The sequence below is a fragment of the Rousettus aegyptiacus genome, unplaced genomic scaffold (genome assembly GCF_014176215.1).
Source record: "Rousettus aegyptiacus isolate mRouAeg1 unplaced genomic scaffold, mRouAeg1.p scaffold_m13_p_3, whole genome shotgun sequence".
Taxonomy (NCBI): Eukaryota; Metazoa; Chordata; class Mammalia; order Chiroptera; family Pteropodidae; genus Rousettus; species Rousettus aegyptiacus.
In genome coordinates, this window is record NW_023416306.1 from 170,251,755 (window position 1) to 170,271,738 (window position 19,984).

Genomic DNA, 19,984 nt, shown 5'->3' on the forward strand with positions numbered 1-19,984 from the left:
ACAAATGCTTGCAGGAAGTGGGACCCAGGGGTAGAGGGAGGGCACATGGGTTTGGTCCTGATGGGGGTGGAGAGGGAGCCTTGTCTCGTCTTGTTTGGGTGGCTTTGTGGAGTGTCTCTGCCGCCCGGGCATGAACAGCTGGTAAGACTCCCCCCTCACCCACCCGCGCTGGCCCAGTCGGGGCTGTCGCGGTGGGGCCACGCACGGCCCCCACCGTCCGGCTGCGCCCTTGGCCCCTGGGCACGGACACTTAGCTGCCTTTGTGGCTCTTTGCTCTTCTGTGGGCTCGTTCGAGGGAGGCAGCCTCGTGGGGGACACTTTGGTTCTTAACTCAGGTTGTACTTTGTTAAGAGTCTGCGGAAACCACTGATTTGAAAATGTGCTGGTTCGGGAGCTGAAGCCCGAAGTCTCCATAATTGAATGAAGAGAATCCTGAGGTGGTTGAACAAGCGCACACACTCGCAGTACCCTACTAACCGCACACGTTATTCGGCCTTAATTCTCCTCCTTCCTCGGCTTGTAACCCACTTTCCCTCCCGTCAGATGCTCAGCGATTCCAGGATCTGTTCCGTCGTCGCCACCCTGACAGCCCGGCTACATCCTTGTATGCAGTTAATAACTATTTATCACTCCCCTATCTTTCCATTTTCAAAAAGGAATAAGCTCGGTGCTCCAGAAATTGGAAAAAAATTGAAATTTGACCTTTATTAACTGGGTTAATTGTCAAAATCTCTGCTTGTAAAAAAAAAATTAATGACCAAAAAGTGTAACTTTTAGAGTTTCGAAGATTAGGTTAATGCTCAAGGAAGTATAAACTTTGACCTTTTTGACACATGTCACGAGTAACATCTATCGTAGTAAATTGCTACCTGCGAGCAATTATAAAATGTCCCCTGTATCCAATTGTGCAATTTAATTGCCGCTGGAAACTCTGGCTTCCTTAGAGATGGCCAGGAGAGGTATTTGACACCTCCGGGAGTCATTTTCTATTTGTTTCAGGGAGTGTATTTGTCCATTTGGATTTCCAGACACTCAAATGTTCGTGGATGGGGATCCTGGCTGATCTGGCCAAAAACAGCTCGGGCAGTAAATAGCCACACTGGTCACAGGAATAGAGTGGGGACAGAAGACAAGCTTCTGTGCTCAGGACCCCTGAGCCTGGGTCCTCTCGTTTCCTTCTTAATTGTCCGTTTAACAGAAGCCGAAGTAGGTGTGGCCGCGTGATGTTAGCTGTTACTGGCAGACAGCCCACTCAACCCTAAATGGGATTAACAGGTGGTTTTTAAATGTCATCATTTGGGGATAGGTGCTTGTGGTCTTAACGGACTGTGTTCCGTTAAGAATAGAAAATAAGGACTGTACGATGAAGACCTCGTTTGGGCATAGCGCCCCTAGGAGGCTCTCTGCAGACCCCAGGGAGAGTCTGGGTAGCAGTACCAGTTCTCCACGAGCTCCTCGTCTACAAGCGCCCCGTGGCATGCCCTGGTGGCACCCCCCAGAGCCTGGTACAGCACCCAGCACATATGGGAAACTCAAATTAACTGTCGGATGAGTCGACAGATGCCACCGATTCAAAGGAAGAAAGTCTGGGATGGACCCCTGCGGCCACGTGTGTCTCTCTCCCATCGGCTGGACACGGTGACTGGACCCACATTTCGTCACCCGCGAAACGGGGCTCTTGCCATCTGCCTCTGCTGCCTGGCTGAGGTGGCAGACAGCCGCACGGCAAGTCCGTTTAGGTCCTCGCGGGGACGTGCCGACCTTGAGGGTCTTGTCTCAGCTGCGCCGAGCCTCCGAGAAGACTGGCTAAGAGAGGCGGCTGCGTCTGCCCTTTGCTGGAAACCAAGGTCCTGGCTGCTCTTCCTCACCCCGTCCCCTCCTCTGGCCTACTCGAGTCGATGGCCCTGAGTGCCTGAAGGGGACAGCCTCTTTTGTACCACGAAGTAAGAGCGGAAAGCCACTGATACTCGGCTGACACTCTGAGGGCTCCACCTAGTTAACTCATGCAAAACGGCCAGGCCTGTTCGGTGAACACGGTGCTGAGCCTGTGGCATGTGTGACCGTCCTAGGCACCCGGGTCACAGCTCCCTCAGCATCTCCGCATGTGGCACGGACACACACACGAGGCTGCTGTCCACCCCGGAACCCGCTCAGCAGCCCAGCCTCACAGAGTAACACCGTTAGGGCTTCCTCGCAGAACGCCACCCGGCCGGAGCACGCCGCCGCCGGAGTCCCGCTGGGTTGCGGGTTCTGCCACAGCTCCTGCCTCCTGGCAGAGGACGCTGAGAGGAAGGCTGCTGACACGCCCGCGACGGGCCCCGGCCAGGGATAAAACTCCATGTTCCTTTTCTCCTGGTACGACTTTACAAAAACACCCATTCTGGTCCTTTTAAAATCCAAGGAATGTTCTGGCTGAACTCCCCGACCGTAGTGATACTGCAGGATTAAAGGGGTGACGCTTAAATCATTAGATGACGTAAGCCCCAAGCTAGTTACTTTGACAACTGCTGATGACCAACACAAAACTTTCCTTGCAGTTTCTGTAGGCGGAAGCGGTAACCGCTGCTCTGGATGCGTTTCTGGATGCCCGTGGCGACGTGCCTTGCTGCCAGCGAGAGTATTGCCTCCGCTACGAGGCCTGGGGAGGGGGCGCGCGATCTCGCCACTGCCTCTTGCTGTCCCGGAAGTTGTCACTCGCATCTACATTTAGGGGAGACTGTGGCTTGAGTTGCCTGTAAGATTTACTTGAAAACTTAAAAGCCCAGAAATTCAGAGGTGCCTATGGGACAGTTCCTCATACTTGCAAATACGCACGTTTGAGTGCGGACTCTCAGTGTGAGCTCCGCCAGGTCTGGGCAAGGCAGGACGATGTGAGGGTGGCGCACTGGCCTGAGGTCCACACACCGAAGTCCAGGGCCGCCGGGCAGACTCTGCTGTTCGCGCAAGACCCAGCTCCTCTCGGGATACGCTGCCTTCCGCTCCCCGTCACGTCAGTAGGCAGGCTTACTGCCGAAGCGGGAGCCACTTACTGAACACCTGCTGTGTGCCAGGTACTAGATTTCCACACCTTGTCGCAGCCTCTCCCAGTGACCTGGTGTGGTAGTTGCATCTTGCAGACCAGAACACTAAGGCGCTGGGCACTGAGACGCGCTGCGGCCACACCACGCTGGAGGCGGCGCGGGTCAGGATTCTGCTTCGGCTCTGCCCGATTTCCGAGCCTGTTTTCTGGATGAGCGGTTTCTTCTCTGAGCGGAAATCCTGATTGTGGGTTCAAATGCTAACACTTGAAGGGTCTCGGAGCCTAGCAGCCGATTATACTGCAGGGCGGGGGCGGGGGGAACATTCATTCATCAGCTCCCTGCTGGAAACGCAAGTCTGCGTGACCGAAAGGTGCAGAGATGCGGGCGGGGCTCCTGGGGGACCCGGCGCACCGGGGACAGACCTGCCCAGAGGACCGAGGGCGGCCATGCTGGGGCGCCAGCTGCTTTGGGGGATCTAAGCAGACCTCGCGATCGATCCTAAACGTCGCTCCTCCCGAACCACACGTCGCCGGGATGGAGAAGGACGTTGTGAGGTTCGGCCCCCATCCGACCCTCTCCTGCCAGCCCGGAGGAGCCGACATGCAGCGGGCAGGGCAGGACAGCAAGGACAGGGAGGGGCGGCATTCTGACCAAGCTGGGACTTCTCCAGGGGTGCGGCCCGGAGGCGGGGTCCTCCGCCACTGTGGCGAAGCCTGTTCCGAGCACACTAGGTGCCAGGCACTCGACGAGCCCGCCGGCACCGGCCTCTGCATGGCACAGTGCCCGCGTGCACGCGTTTGCACACATAAAATGTGTGCGATGGACACAGGCGCCTGAGGCCAGGCCAAGGACAGGGGCCCGCATGAGGAAGAGGGCATCGGAGGCCGTTAGTGCGGCTTCTCTGCTTCGGTATCCCGTTCCTGAGGGAAAGACCGGTAGCGGCACTTAAAGGGGCTGGCATCGCCACACTTGTCCACCTGGGGAAGCGATCCTCACCAGCCAGGGGAACTGGCACAGGGCTCTCTGCGGTGGGTGCGCACCACCGGTGGGGGCAGGAGCGGGTCTCCAGCCGTCGTTCTGAGGCCCCGCCTCCCGGGTCCCTCCTGTGCAGGCCCGGCCGGCCGGCTGTCCCCTGCCCTGGCTCCCCTCGCTCCACGCTCACTTCCCCCCGCCCTCCTCCGCCCCCGAGTGCCACAGCGCAGTGCGCCCCTCTCGTGACGCGTTTGTTTGTTCAAACGGCCGCCTCACCAACCTCGAGGGCAGCAAGGGCTTCCCAGGCACCTCTGACACCCGCAGCTCCAGGTGCGCGGGGCGCGAAGCCCACCGTGGACGCGAGCCGCCTGCCGCAGAGCGGGGATGAGTGTTATGTCCAGTCCCACCAGCGTTTTCTGCCGCCAGGGAGTGGCTTGGACTGAGAAAACAGTGTAACATTCACCGCCTCCTAGCACGTGGCAGGCCCTGCGCGGGGAGCTTGCCCACGCACTCCCCGGCACCCTCCGCAGGAAGGAGGCACGAGACACCCTAAAGGAAGATATGAATGTCCAGAGACGGTCCCCAGGTCCGCGTGCTCCGAACGTGCACTCAGCCACCGTGCGCTGCCTCCCCGTCCTCCGTAAAATGATCAGTGATCAAAACCGGACACTCGGAATACCCTCCTCCTGTCGGTCGCCCATTCCAATGGTCCGGCCACATCCACGGCCACATCACAAGCAGTTGAATGTGGCCCTCCAGCGATAAGCTGGCTCCTTGCTGGGCTGAGACCTGCTGCAGGCATTCTGAGCAGGTCCCGCCCCTCCTTCCCGCAAGGTCATTCAAACAGGAGCCTGCTTCCCACTGAGCCTTCTGTGCCCTCACCCAGCCCACCCAGGACCCAAGCCGCAGCCTCATTTAAATAACAAAGTCACCGGCACATTTAAATATGATTCAAATAACTCAAGATTCAATTTACAGAATTTTAGGACTATTTTACACAGGGTGCTGCTGACTGAAACAGGGTGACCCTTAATGAGGTGACTGGATTCTACTCCATACCTACCTGGAACGGACATTTAAATAAAACGAGCTAGGTTATTGGGTCAGGTTATCGGCTATGGCCTATCGAATACATTCATTTGGCCAGATCGATAATAGTATGAACGTGGCGCTGAACAACATGGAGAAAGCGTTTCACCAAAGCCATGGTTACAGCCGACACTTGTAGGACCTGGACTCTCCAAAACTCACCCCCCAACCAACCGCCTCTGTGACCCCAGATCTTCCCCAGTCAGGGCTGTTCTAGTTCTGAGCTCGTCGAGGTACTTTCTTTGAATTTTTTTTTTTTTTAATCTTCTACTCCAACATGTACATATTAACCACCAAAACATAGTGATGATTTCCAGAAAATTCCCTCATTTTTAAGTGGTTTAAATTAGCATAACCTGAGAATATTTTTAATGTCTCACCCCATCTCTCAAAAATAAATATATCTTCTAGTGAGCCTGTTCGAGAAACTGCTGGGGGAAACCACCCATCAATTACAAGTTTGCGTGGAAGAACTGAGTGGTTTTTCTAGGCTGGTGAAATCTAATTGCTAACTGTTTACACAAATAACACACAGAGCTAACGAAACAGGAGCAGAAGCTGGCACTTTTCCAATGACCAGTCTGAACAGCCTCGTATCCAAAAGCATTAAGAAGAGAAAGTAAACTTTAAAATGATTTCTGAGCAAGGCCTATTTTCATGACAGATGGCAGTGAGGGTTCTTCTATGCCAATTTAATCGCTTCTCCTCCATTTTCGAATGCTTCAGTTGTGGCTGTGAGCGTTTGCGCCCAAGCACTCCACCTGCCGAGCCCAAGCAGGGCAGTGAGTGGCTGAAGCGCGCTGTGTTCCCGCTAACCTAAGACAGTCGTTTTGGGGCCATTCTACCCAACTGAGGAAGAAACGGCGTTCCATGGCACTCTGCCTTCCGACGTCAATAAAGTCTTTTTTTTTTTTTTTTTTTTTTTTTACGAGCACCGTTTTCATCACAAAGGTTGTCCTCCATTGGGAACCTGACACAGGATCACTTTTCGGTCCGATAACTGTACCAGATAGACCCTACTGATGGGGAATTCATAGACAGAGCAGTCTCCAAATTTTCAAGCAGGGACTTCCATAACTTAGCTCCATTCTTTCACGTAAATGAAGACGGTGAGGCCCGTTGCGGCCAGTCCAGCACTCGTTGGAGGGGCAGTGGGGCCTTGGGCCTGACTCCCGGCTCCAGCCAGTGTTCTTCCAGCTCCGTCCTAACTCAAACCTCGTCCAGGGAATATTCTGAGAACTATCCCATCCCGCGATGCTATTTTGTTTCTGAGCTACATTTTATCTAAAGGACATATTTAAAATTAGACTTGAAAACTTTTAATCCAATGAGAAATATATGTGCAAATTAGCCATGAAAGTTCTAGTCTCTGGGGCTTCTACGCCAGAGTAGGAAAGTCCTTGCGTACCACAGTGCTTCTTCGCCTTCGGGAAATTAGCATGTACGTTTCAGAGACTACTTCATTTGGGGGTAAAGTATCTCAAACACACGGCTGACAGGAGACCTGGCAGAGACGCAGGCACCCCTCTAGTCACAAGCTCAAACTGCACACACATCAGCGGCGGATGGACATCATGGACAGATGCTGCCCAGCTCACACGAAGATGAAACCTGCCACTCGTGTCTGATGCGGCAGGTAGACTTGACCTGCTGGACTGCAGAAGGCAGGTGTCCTCAGTAGAGAATGAAGCAACTGATCTGCAGAGCCATCTTCTCCAAGGAGAAAAACGGAGACGTCCTCAGACCGGCTGTGTGCAGCTGGTGAATCACGCGTGTGCCGTTCTCCGAGTCAGTGCTGTGCCCCACGGAACGTCAGAGTCGATGTAAAAACGTATCCCAAACTGAAACGCTGGTGGCTTTCTGGGGACGGGTGCTCCCACTCCTCCTCCGGCACACCATCCCAAGCCTTCACCTCCCCCCAAATTAAATCCTCTTCTTGTGTTCCTGCCACTGCCAGGCCCCTTGGGAGCACCCCCTTTGGGGCTGGTGAGGGGCTGAGGCTGGGCTCTCGTTCACCTCTGAATCCCTGGGACCAGCCCAGCACGCGGCACCGGGCAGGTGCAAAGCCGGCCTGGTGGATTCGTAGGAAGGTCTACATAAAAGGTCAATTCAAAGGGCCTGTCCCACTCCAAAGAAAAGGAATAGACAAAAATATTAATCATGTTTTCCTTTTAATAAGGCCTTTTACTCAAAAGTGTAGCTTTGAAAATCTCTAGCTTGTGAAAACCGGAAGAGCCAGGGCCTCGGGGAGCCGTGGCCGCTGGGCCCCCGAGCTCTCTGCCACGGATGCTGGGAATCAAACGCACCACTTTAAAATCAGAGCCAACATTTAAAATCAGGAGGATGATGCATGTCCCACTTTGATTCAAGGAGGAAGGACAAGTTCTTAGTACAGTAAAACGAAACACAAAAAGTAAACAAATATTTAGAAATCACTAGATGTGTCTGTGTCAATTCATATAATTAGGATTATCATCGACATTTAAAACCATTAAAAATAAGGTTGCCACCTTACCTTTTCTTTGGGACTGGGGTGTTATGTTTTTAGGAAAAAAAGAAAAAAAAGATTTTGCCCAGACTCTCGAGTCTCCAAACCCCAGGCCTGCCCTCTGCTGTGCGAGCGCCTGCACTGGACAGCCAGCAGCCCCCAGCAAGCCCCGCGACAGGGGGCAGAGCTCGGTCATCCCCGCTGTCGAGGTGACAGGCCCACGAAGGCAGCGCTGAGGCGGCTCCGAATTCTTCCCCAGGAAGAAAACACACCTGCCCACAACGGGCCTGCACAACCTCCAGCCACCTCCCCGCCTCGCCGTCACAGTTCGGTAACTTGTTCTGCCTAAAAGCAAGATGGCAATCTTAATCAAAAAGGGGAGCTAGGTTTTTTAAATAACTTAAAAAATTATTTTTATATAAAGCAGCAAAAACATATTTTCCTCTCGCAGAAAAAAAAAAAAAAAAAAAAAAAACCAGAAACGTGAACGAGGGCACGCGGCGACGCGCGCGGACTGTTCGGGGCTGCGGCGGGCGCCGCTAGTCGCCGGCGTGCGCGCCGCCGGGCGCCCGTCTGCTCTGCTCGGCCGCGGGCGCCTCGCGCTCCGGCCCGGCCCCGTTGGGGATGGAGTTCTGGCCGTTGGGCAGCCCGTTCTCCGCGGCCGCCTGCTCCTCCAGGCCGCGCAGCAGCAGCGGCGGCCGCGAGTCCGCCAGGCCGCCCTCCAGCAGCGCCGCGCCGCCCTCCTCGTACCGCGGCGGCGCGGCGCCCGCCGCCACCTGCTGCCCGAAGTACGCCCGGCTCGCCGCCGCGCTCTTCACCGCCCGCTCCAGAATCTCCTTCTCGCCCAGGCGCAGCTTGACGGCCATCGCGGCGCGGACGGACAGGTCGTGGTTTCTCAGGAAGGCCCGGTCCTCCTGGAGGGCGACAGGAGCGAGAGTAAGTGTGCAGAGTCTGGGGATGGGGCACGGGGGAAATGCCGGGGTGACGGAAGGCTCTAGAACGTGAGGTGTATGCGCGGCTATACCATCAAAGTGTCCATTTTAGAAGTGTGAATTTTCTTGTATGTACATTATACCTCGATAAAACTATCACAGAGCAAAACAGAAGAGCCTAACTCAAGTGCAGTCATGCACCTGACAGAGAGCTTCACTTACTTTTAAAACCGCCCTGAATGTGCACTGACGGGCCCCTTGGCCTTTGGATGGATGGATGGATGGATGGATGGACAGATGGACGGGAGGATGACCGCGAGGATGGTTCGTGGACAGATGGATGCATGGATGTGAGGATGGTTGTGAGGATGGATGTGAAGACGGACGAATGAATGAACAAGTACTTCGAGTTGGTGACTCAATGAAAACTTATGTTTGTTGTATATGAATTAGAAATTATAGAGAAGTATTAAATTTTTAAAATCTATCTTCTAACCAACGGTGCCTCAAAATGATTCTTTCTCTGAGTGTGTGAAATAAGAAAATGTTAAGTTGAATTTAAAATGTCACATACGATGATTTTGCTAAAGAATTACAGTAATTTATATTTAGGAAGGACTCTTACTATGCATCTTTTAAAACATGACAAATCTCAAATCCTCATTCAATCAATCTAATTACCTCAACGGTTGTTTTATACGTTTTTAAAAGAAGGGAGGCTCGATCTTCAAGAAATGTCCAAAGTTTGACCTCGTTGTCCCAGCTCACGGGATACTCAGAGTTGCCCAAAGTGAAGATTCTATCGATAGCATTGTCTCCTAGCAAATGTTCTTTCAATTCTTCTACAAGAAACACACACGGCCATCTGTTAGGTGGGGAAATGGCACCACTCCTCATTTTAACAGGCGATCCACCTTACGAGATGTCTTCTCCAACAATGCCATTTCCCTGGGCTAAGAGCTCTCTGCGATCAGCCAGCCAGGCCGTTTCCAGACCGCGCCGAGCAGGTAGGGCCACGCGCGGGGCGGGAACCGAGGCGCGTCCTCCTGAGCTGGAAGCCAGAAGGAGCCTCGGCATAGCTCCCCCTCGCGGTTCGCGGTTTTTATGATGGACACCGAGAGCTTTACACAGTTTCTCAGGATACTTTTTAAAGACAATCTCTAGCAACGCAAAATATACATGACTTACTGTTGAATTGTACACTTGAGGCTTACTGGATTTCCAATGTCACCATAATAAAAAAATAATAATAATAAAATAATAAAAATAATAAAGACGATCTATAGCAACATTTTGACAATACCCTTCCTACCAGCCATGGGTTCAGTCACACCAACTGGGTAAAAGGGTAAAAACGAGCTGCTGCTCCAGTGACCCTTCTAAATTGAAATCTGATTGGTGCCTGTTCCAGTAGTTGACCTGACAAAACTATCTGTCTCACTTTATAACAAGTAAACCACTAAGAAAAACAAGAAAATGGACTATAAAATCACAGTTAATGAAAAATATGCCTATGTCCCTCACTTGTCAGGAATTTAAACAGGAATTACACATAAACGCAAGTGAACATCTCAGTTACCTTCGAATATTTCTAAGAGGAGGGAAGAGTTCAGCAACTGCTCTGAGCGTTTTATCTCCGGGCACATTATCTTCAAAAGACCAAAACATGTCGATCCTATTCATGCCCAAGAAACACACCCAGGCTTCTTATGTAATTATGAGACAGTTTCTCTTTCAGAGCAAAATGCCCCACAGCTGTCACTATTTACAACTCAAACTGAAGAACTTCTGTTGCCAGCAAACCAAACTTTTACCAGTATTATTCAGAATAATTCGAAGAAGGCATCAATTGTCTTGACATGACAAACTGTCTATGACTAAAGAGAAATGAAAGACTCAAGACAGACCTAAAATGATTTAAGCAGTTATTTTTTTAAGAAAACAAGTTAATCTAAAGTTCGAAAAAGAAATTAAGCCTACAGCCATGACACCCTGAGTCTGATCTCAAAGCTAAGCAGGGTCGGGCCTGGTTAGTACTTGGAAGGGAGACCACCTAGGAAGACCAGGTGGTGTAGGCATCTTAAAAAATTAAATAAGCAAACAAATAAATAAATAAATAAAAATTAAAAAGTTAAAAAGTTAAAAAAAATGAAGGTCACATTTAAATCGCACTTATACATTGGCATAATGTGTCTCGCACCTCGGCGGGTGCCAAGTGGTATCTAGACCGCCTGTGTTTTGGGACTGAGTGTCTTCTGCCTCCAACCTGATGACGACCCTGGACCTGGCGGCACTTCTCCCAGATCCGGGTGTGAAGCCGGGGAGCTGAGGACAGCAGAGCCCGCAGACTCCCCTCCGCGGCCTCGGTTAGGGCACAGGCTCGCTGTCTCGCCCTGGCGCTCGGCCGCTGCCTTCAGGGGGACGCGGACCCGCCTGTTCAGTCAGGCAGTGGGTCCCTGGCTCAATCACTCACTCGCTCACAGATGAAACCCCAGACCCAGACATGTGAAGGAGCAGTTTCAGACAAAACATGAAAACCCAATCGCACACGATAGGTCAAATCTCAGAGAGAGAGAAATCGCAAATGCCTCCTTTTAAGCAAATGGAAAAGTAGATGCTCAATACAATTATTTAACTCTTTCTGTGCCTGAAAAAGAGGCTGGAGATGAGAACAGGGTGCGGAGGCCGATTCCGTTGGCTGTGTCACCTCCGCTGCCAGGATGCCTGGCATTAGAAGGCTTGCTGGCAACTTCAGACGCAGAACACAGACTTGGTTAACAAACCAAGACCCATGGCCCACATATGCCACCGCTGACCATGTGACTTCACTGTCAACTGATCATTAACTTCTCTAGGTGGCTTAAATATACGAGCACACTGTGAGCGAACAGGCTGTCCTGGGGAATCAGCACGTCAAAAACTCTCATCTCCAAACACAGAATTTTGATACAGTTAGACAATCCAAGATTTTTAAGTTTCCTTCCAATGAAGCAGAGAATTATTTGTTTATGACAAGTAAATAATGATAACACACCGAGGATTTAATAAAACATTTCCAGGGAAAAATAGATCAATTTTTCTCTCCAATATTGCCATCTTACCTCCTCCCAAAAGGTACTTTAGTTTTCAGCAATTTTACCTTTAATCTGAATCCTGATGCTTTACATATTTTCATGAAATTTCTTAAGGTGAACGTATTTTTTTCCTGAAATGATTTACCTTCAGTCATGCAGAACACTCGGAGAAAAGCCAGGAGCTGGGCAGAGATGGGCGGCTCCGTAAAATGCAAGGCGAAAACGCTGGAACTGAGAAGCAGAGGATCGGTCAGTCGCCCTGCCGTAGTCACCTGTGTGTTCCAAAGCGGAATCCCCTCAATCCACACGCCGGACGTCCCCAAGGGGCGCCGAGCCAGCAGCAGTCACTGCGGCTCCTCGGCTCGACCCTGCAAGCACCGTTCTCAGGCCTGTCACAGGCTGGAGGCCCGCCCGCCCGCCCGACGAGGATGGTGTGACCATCTCTGCCAGCAACTCCCACAGTCCAACAGACTCAGTCTCAGGGTGCACGCGACACATTACGAGAATTAAGTGGACCCATGGTTCTTAAAAAATGGTAATAATTTATGTGGAGTTCACATTTTAATCATTAATCAAATATTGACAAGTTCAATAAAAAAAGGCCTGGATAATCCATTTTCATTAAGAATGGTTCCTCCATTCCCCGGAGAACTAATAAATCATAATTCTGGTCTTCTTTATCATTTTGCACCTCGCATGCAAGAAAATCTTAAAGAATTTAACCAGAAATTCTTGAAATCACTGAGTATCACGACTTCATTACAGAAACTAATGGTGGCAAAGAATTAAGTGAAACAAATTGATCTAGGTCATTAACCTTTTCAAGGCGAAAGGCATTAACGACAGCAAAGTGCCTGCTTAATGGGGGCTTTGGGCCATATGCCCTACGACTGACTGTGAACACACCAGCAACACGATTATGTTTGTCTGAAAACGCTGGTCAATCACCAGGCATCTCGACAGTCTAACCTCGCTGTGCAACAGGGATGAAGGCAGACTACCGTGGAGGAGTTCTGGTAACACACCAATTAAACATCATGCAACTGGAACGATTTCGAGCACCACAGGGAAGAGCCGACTGTTTTCTACGTACGTGGGGATGCCAGCGCGAGCCAAGACCTCGGCCTTCATCGCGTAGAGCCTGTCACTTTTACTCACTCCGAGCTTTATTTTCACTCTGTCGTGTGAATTATTGTCAAAGAAAAAACCACTGTGGATCACAAACTCTGCATTTGACCGAGTGCCATAAAAAATGTAAATCTGAGATGCAGTAAAGAAAAAATAAAGGGACATAAAAGAAACTTAACATCCGTTCTTAACAGAGCAGGACAAAGGATCAGTTCTCATATACTTAATATGGCTTTACAGTAACGCGACAAAATAGCTCTGAAGTGGTCATACACCTACCCTGTGCATCGCATGTAGCCGGGTGAAGTTAGGGCGAGGCGTGCAGTTACCCCAACTTCCCCCCTGTCAGATGGGGAGGAAGGGCCTCACCTCCCGGCCCGCGAGGGCCTTGCTAATATGCACAAAGGAGCCCGGAGCCGCCCCCACCTCCCTCACAGTGCCCTCCTTCTGAGGGACGGCAGGACTGTTTTTTACTATTACTTTTAAATTCACCACATTCTTCCTCCCCTTTCAATACAAGAGTCTCTTCTGGAGCAATGTCTGTCAGAAATTCATTTCTAGATCCTGTGGCAATTCTGCACCCAGCAGGAGGGCTCATTAGCTCTTCTACAGAAATAGATCAGTACTTGGTTAGACTAACATTTTCATTTGGCTCAATTGGAACGTGGTCTATGTCAGTTTTTGGTTTTTTTTGTTTTTTGTTTTTTGGTATTATATGCTTGGTCAGCAAACCGACAGACAGAATGCAGGTGTTTACAGGTGTATATTTTCAAACTTACCGAAATCCTGCCCCTGCCCAAATTATTAGATTAAAAATTCGCAGATTAAAGTGAAAATTCAAGAAGATAGGTCTTATGGTTCCTGATTCCTGTATGTTTTGCCACTTAAATAAACTGCTGCTTTATAAAGAAGGTTCTAGTCAACAGGGAAAAAAATGAAAACAATGCAGTTTATAAAACTGGAAGATTCGTTCTACTGCCATAACAACAAAGTTTATTTTCAGCTACAAATTTTAGGTCATTGCAAATATTAAGTTGATTGTAAAAATAACTGCATTTAAATCTTTTTTCCTTTGTGGATCCAAAGGCTCAATGCAAAGCATGAGGTTACAACAGCTTCCAGTCTCAAGACACGTTTCTAAAACAGCCCTGAGCGTCAGTGCCGAATGTCTCTGCCCGAGGTAAAGCCCCTTTTAACGTCGGCAAGGCGGCACCGCCCTGCCCAGCGCGGCCCGCGCCGGACGCCACGGCCACCCACCTGCTCGCCAGCCCGGAAGTCCCGCAGAGCCACACACTCGCAGCGGTCGTCCTCCAGGTTGTAGCCGGTGGTGATCTAGAGGGCGACACGGAGTCCAGGTGTCCACGGTCTCCCCCGTGAGGGCCTCTTTTTGGCAATTAGAGGATAAAAAGCTACCCAAGTACTTTTTTCAGAAAGGGTGCATGCATCGTGCTGTGCTTTGTAAAACGGAGCTGAGAAATGCTCAGTTATTTTAACTAATACTATTCACACTAGAAATTCTTGTAGAGGATTCTGTGCCTGAAGTAAAGGACTACTCTTAGGAAACATAGTATATAGATTATCACTTGCTGGTCTCAACCAACCATAAACCATTTATTACAAAGTCACTGCTTCTGAGCCCCCCAGGGGGCAATGCTGTGGCACCCGCCCCCCCACAGCTGGATCCAGGACCCCAGAGAACCCGGATTGACTTGCGAATATTGTCTTTATCTAACGGTTGGCCTTCAAGAAACAAGTGGGTTTTCCACTGGATAAAGAATCAAGGAAAAAGAAATGCTGTTTCTGAATTATGTACATATTTTACTCTGAAATTAGAGAAATTAAAACTTTCAGAAAAGCAAAGGAAAAGATAACTTAGTTACATCCTATTCACTTCCTTTCTGCTGAGAGCTATATTGTGAGAGTCTCTAAACCCATTACGAATGAATACAAACCCCCATCTCCTCCTAACGTCTCCTGGGCCAGGCCGGCCAGGCCTTGGCACACCAGTCACACAGACACTCTTCACGCCTGAGCCGGTGGGCATTTTATCTACTAAATCATCCTCGGACTATTTCCTCCCTCCTTGCTCCCCGTTGGCTGATGGCCTCGTTCTTCGGCGCCTAACGTATCACTTGCGAAAGCCTTCCACTGGCCCCCGATCCCAGCACTGTCCTCCTGCATCCTCAGCGACATTATGATGTGGATCTCCTACGAACACAGTCAGCGAGGGACCCCCGGGCTTCCTTCGGCCTCCTGACAGGGCAGCGGCCTGCGGCGCCGGCCTCCGTGCTCGCTCGTGCCTGGGGCTGCGCTCGCCCTGGCCTGGGTCCGCACTCCAGGGACTGGCCTGTGCGCCTGCCACCGCCGGTCACCCTGGCGCTCCCCTCCCGCCCCGGGTCCGGGCACCTAGCACGCCAGACCTGACACCTGACACTGCCTTTCAGAATACATACTTGACGCACGAACCCCCAGGGGAAAGAACAGGGCCCCCAGTTTAGATTCACAGTGCACCTCCGGAGTCTGTCCGCCCCCCGCCCCGTCTCTCAGGTTATCTGTAAAGGCTCAGTAATTACTTTCAACCCCCTCATTTTATTCTAGAGAATCCAAATTCAAGACTGACAAGAGCTACTTGCTCATGAAGGTATTAACGGGTTGAGTCCAAAAGGTAAACACCCTGAGTCTAGCGAATGGCGCTCGGGTCCGAGGGCACGCGACGCGCATCCGTACGCCCGCTGTCCCAGAACCAACGGCTCGGTGGCTGCGTCGCCAGAAATCCTTCGCGTTTCTGACCTGGAAGACCAGCGAGAACTAGGAAGCGGTGAGACACACGGGAAGATGGGTACCCTGGCACATCCTCAGCCGAAGAACAGCTTAAACACCTGACGCAATCAGCCCACGCAGCTCCTGCCCAACACGGCCCTGATGGTGAGGCAGGGGTTGGCCGTCACCCCCAGCCCCGAATGCCTGGCATTCCAGTGTGGCCCCACGGGGACCTGGCCGGAGCATGACCCAGCACGGCAGTCAGGGGAAGCAGGAGGGAAGGGGGCAGGGGCGCAGGACAGGGTGGAGGACCAACTACTCACAAAAAGGAAAACGCCAGACGTTCAGGAGACAGGCGACAGGAAGGGAGACTTCCGGGAGGGGGGCCGCGGCCACTCTGGGCACGGTGCTCAGGGCGGCCTCCCTTGAGGTCTGGGGTGTCCTGCAGCACCCCAGGGGCAGTGCTTCAGGCAGACGGTGCAAGTGCCAAGGCCCTGGGGTTTGTGTGCGCAGGTGTCTGGGGAACCGCAGGGGATCTGGCTGCCTGAGTGGCGGGAACAGGACGAGCGGGCGGCCTCGTCTGCACCCGTAAAAACCGGGGCTTTGACTCGGAGACCAGGAGCCTCATGCCAATCTCCATGTGTTAGATTTTTCAGTACTCAAGCAGAAAGGCCTTGAGAAGGAGCCTCCCTCAATTCTGTGTGCATTTCCCAACGTTCCTTCGCCCTGACGGAAGAGTCACGCATTCAAACACCAAGGCTGACCCCTGCGGCGCGCTTTACCTACTGGAAGCAACACGACGGTCTGTAACCACCGAGGCGTCCTTCTCTGTATCAACTGAACATCTTCCAGAAAGGAACCGCGCGGCTTACGTGGATTTTGAACACGTCACACAGAACTTAAGGACGTGTTATTTCCTACGGCTTGATTCTGTGCCTCATAAACTTGTCCGAACCTGTTTCTCCGCGTGGCTAGGAAACCGGTTCGCCTCCGGAGCCTCTGGCCGAGGTGCTCGGCCAGCCCGACTTCCTTCTGCTCTTCCCTGCTGCTGCTGGTTCGGAGTCACTGTCACACTCGATTCTTCCACCCCTACTCCCGCAAACCAGGTTTTCGGGACACTGTCGGAGGCGTACAGCGTTGCTGGGTCACAGATTCCCATCCACTCTCTCAGTGATGGGACAGACAAACAGCAGTTGTCAGGATGGACACGTGCACAGAAGAAACCGACTGTCTGAAAAGCTGAGCCTGAACTCCAAGCCCCTCATGTGAAAAACGAGACTGTTACTACGTGCAACACCGCCACTCCGCAGTGCCAGAGCAGACTCTCAGATGCTAAGGGACAAAATCGCCCACGAAGTCCTCTCCTTGCCACGGGAAGCCGGTCCACAGAGGGGTCGCGATAACTGTGCAGGGAAAATAACCCGCTATAGGAAAAGTACTAACGTCTTGTATGAACCTTCTCGCGCTCAGCAACATCTTTTCCAGGATTGTGGGAAGGTAGAGATTATGAATAGTATTAAAGAAAACGCAGCATTAGTAGTTGCCATCAATTCATTATTTTCGTTTTGAGGTAAACTAACTTTTTTCACTCTGGGGGAAAAAAGCGACTAGTTTAATCCCATTTATGTGAAAGCAACGCAAAAACCAGTGTGTGAGTATGTGAGGGTTCAAATGCACAGCAAAGCGTAGGAGAGTCCGCAGGGAGCCCTCCACCAGGGCCCTCCAGGGGACGGCCAGAGCCGGGGGCCCTGGAGCGGGGCTGGGACCTGGCGGGGAGGGAACCTCTGCATTTGACCCTGAGGCTTCCGTATCGTTTAATTGGGTTTGTCTGTTTGTAATAAAGTATGTACTTTTTAAACTTTAGAAATTAAAAAAAAAAACAAAACCCTCTTGTGATCAAGTTTGGGAACCAGTGATCTACTCCAAAAAAATATATACATATTACAGTGAAATATTAAAAGCTATTTGCAAAATTTTAAAACGTCGATCAGTTTAAAATAGATTTGAGAGAAAAAGAACAGAATGTAAAATTTTATTAATGAAAATAAATGATAAAATATGCTACTATTTCTTAAAATGGCTAATTAAATTAAGCATATGTAAATTAAGGCAAAATATAATCGTAAATGTGGGAGTGCTCGTCCTCTGTATTTTAGGAGGGCCCTGTCGCTGGGCCTCCCCACAGCGGCACGCGGCCATCCATTACACGTGTGCTGGCCACTTTGTGGAATCAGATGTGAAACACTCATTTCCAGCACTTTTCAGTCTATTTATAATGCCGCTAATAATAACAAAGGAAGCTGACACTGCGACCAGAGGAACAGAAAATTAACCGAGCCCGGTGTTCTGGCTTGATGCTTAAAGACCCGCAATACCCTGAGGCCCCGCCCGTCTCTGCGGGCATCAGGAAGCCTCCCTCAGACAAGGAGCCACGTCCCTCTTTGTTGCTTGGAATCCGAAGAATGCAGAAGCCGCGAGGGAAGGCAGGGAGGCGAGGGAAGAGGGAAGGCTCGCTCCTTCCCCGCGCAGCGCCCTGCTCGACTGTCGCTGTCGCTGTCAGCCACCTCTGTTTTCCTAACGTCTGCCGCCCGGCGCTTCCCACACCTGACGATGCCAACGATGCCAACGCGAGTCCGGAGCGCAAGGCCAAGAGCGGAGCCCGCGCCTCGGCTAAAGCGGCGGAGGGCCGGGGCCGCGGCGGGTCGCAGGTCAGGTGACAGTGGGGCGGGAAGGGACCAGAGAACAGCGGTGCATAACCGGAAATAGAGTCCTCGAAGGGAGAAAGCACAGGACGCAAAAGGAAGAACGAGAATGAAGGTTTTTTTCAATAGATCACAATTTTTACACGAATATGAAAAAAGAGACTTTGGTTTAGTCTGTGGTTCGATAAGAGAATGAGCGGTTAGGCTGGAATTACGGCTTGGCAGATAAATGCAGCTCGCTGTGGGTTTTGAAAGTGATGCAAGACTCAGGTCCCCAGTACTGGAGTCGGGGAGGGAAATCAGGGAGGACCCCAGCCCGTACTTGTGGGCGGCGGGGAGGGGTGTCTGCTCCCTTGGCAGGCGGCGGTCGGCGCAGATAGTGGTTTGGGGGTGGCATGTCCACTTTCCAGCTTAACCACAACAGCTCCCCCGACTACACACCACACAGAGGAGGTCGTTACCAGGCCGTTGGTGTGATTGCACATGTCCCAGAGAGGAATCAGCGCCAGGGTCACCCGGGAACCGTCCTCGGTGGGAATCTGGTTTTGCCGCGTCATAACGGAGGAGACTGCCCACCTGCAACGACCAGAGAGAGGCGGGTTACACGTGGACATGCAGAGCCCTCGCGGTAGGCACTCGCCCGGACAGCGAGCTTTGGCTGATGCTCACGAACCTTCAAAACCTTTTCCTAAGTACCAAAGGTGGAGGCTGGACTTCATCGTCATCACTTAAAATTAAATCTAGAGTTGGGCTGGGGAAGGGGGCATCGGAAGGAAAAGGGAGCCGGAGCCGCCAGGAGCGAGGGACCGAGGCTGCTCCGGGGGAGGCCGGGAAGGGGCCCCCTGGGTCCTCCTGCCCCTGACCGCCCCCCGCCCGGGCCAACCCCCTCCTTCCCCAGGGTGCTGACTCTGCACCTATTTTAAGACTCAGTGAGGAGCAAACAACCTCGCTCCTTTCTATCAGAAATCCTCCAAGAACTCTACAAAATGTGGAGTGCTGTTCTTCATTATGCTGTACAGAGAATTAAATCTTTTTGTTCAAAAATAAGTCCCACTTCACACTAAAATAGTGTATTTAAAAAGAAAACAATCCTCATGAGCACCCCACACGAACATTAACCCCCAACACCGAGTCGCTGCCTCGACTAAGCCCGAGTGCCCTGCGAGTGGGACCCGCGCCCCACGCGGGGTTAAGGCGCTGACGGACACTAGTCCCAGCTGTCCCTTTAACTTCGGACGACTCTCTGCGCCTTGAGGCTTTACAGGGTGACACAAGTCACTTTTCCTGAAGCAGCTCTCACCTCCGAGATCCCACATTCACTGAGAAACCACCCCCCAACACACACGCACACACTCGCCACACGCACACGCACGCGCACACGTGCACACACACATCCCCCCAACCAACCTGTAGTCCTCGTAAGTGAAAGAATCCTTCAAGGGCAGTTTGTTGGCATGAGGATGGGTCTGGGAATCAGACGTTTTAGAAAGCAGGGGTGAAAAAAGAAGAAGGGAAAACAAAAGTCAGTCAGCAGAATGCCATCACTTAGCTGCCGACCGGACCCTAACAAGGGCCGGGGGAAGCGGGCGGCGTCCGGCCGCGCTGCCGAGGGACCCGCGCGTCTCCCGCTCTCATGCATCACTGTCAACTTGTTTGTTGTGCCCGGCAGCCGCCATAAATCTGCTTCTTCCTGTTTCGACGCTAGACATGGCACGAAAATAAAACTGAAGCTGGACTAACTTCACCGAAGGTAGGCACACCCTCGAAACTGAAACCCGGAGCCCCCAAAGCCAGCTGGGGCGCTGGCCTCTGTGTCCTC

The 19,984-nt window shown here is 51.7% G+C and overlaps 1 protein-coding gene across 2 annotated transcripts in view; it reads right to left on the minus strand.

The window, feature by feature from the left end:
* Positions 1 to 7,235: 7,235 nt before the first annotated feature.
* SETD3 (SET domain containing 3, actin histidine methyltransferase) overlaps positions 7,236 to 19,984 on the minus strand; it is a 60,767-nt gene continuing 48,018 nt past the window's right edge. The window contains exons 7-13 of one of the 2 annotated variants that reach the window (XM_036218364.1): positions 19,573 to 19,631; positions 18,627 to 18,741; positions 13,961 to 14,035; positions 12,669 to 12,835; positions 11,721 to 11,806; positions 9,183 to 9,343; positions 7,236 to 8,483 (exon numbers count right to left, since the gene is read on the minus strand). In XM_036218364.1, the coding sequence (XP_036074257.1) occupies positions 8,109 to 8,483; positions 9,183 to 9,343; positions 11,721 to 11,806; positions 12,669 to 12,835; positions 13,961 to 14,035; positions 18,627 to 18,741; positions 19,573 to 19,631 (1,038 nt within the window). In that variant the 3' untranslated portion in view covers positions 7,236 to 8,108. Of the gene's footprint in view, positions 8,484 to 9,182; positions 9,344 to 11,720; positions 11,807 to 12,668; positions 12,836 to 13,960; positions 14,036 to 18,626; positions 18,742 to 19,572; positions 19,632 to 19,984 lie in introns of those variants that run through there. The other variant, XM_036218365.1, reaches the window with a different exon arrangement.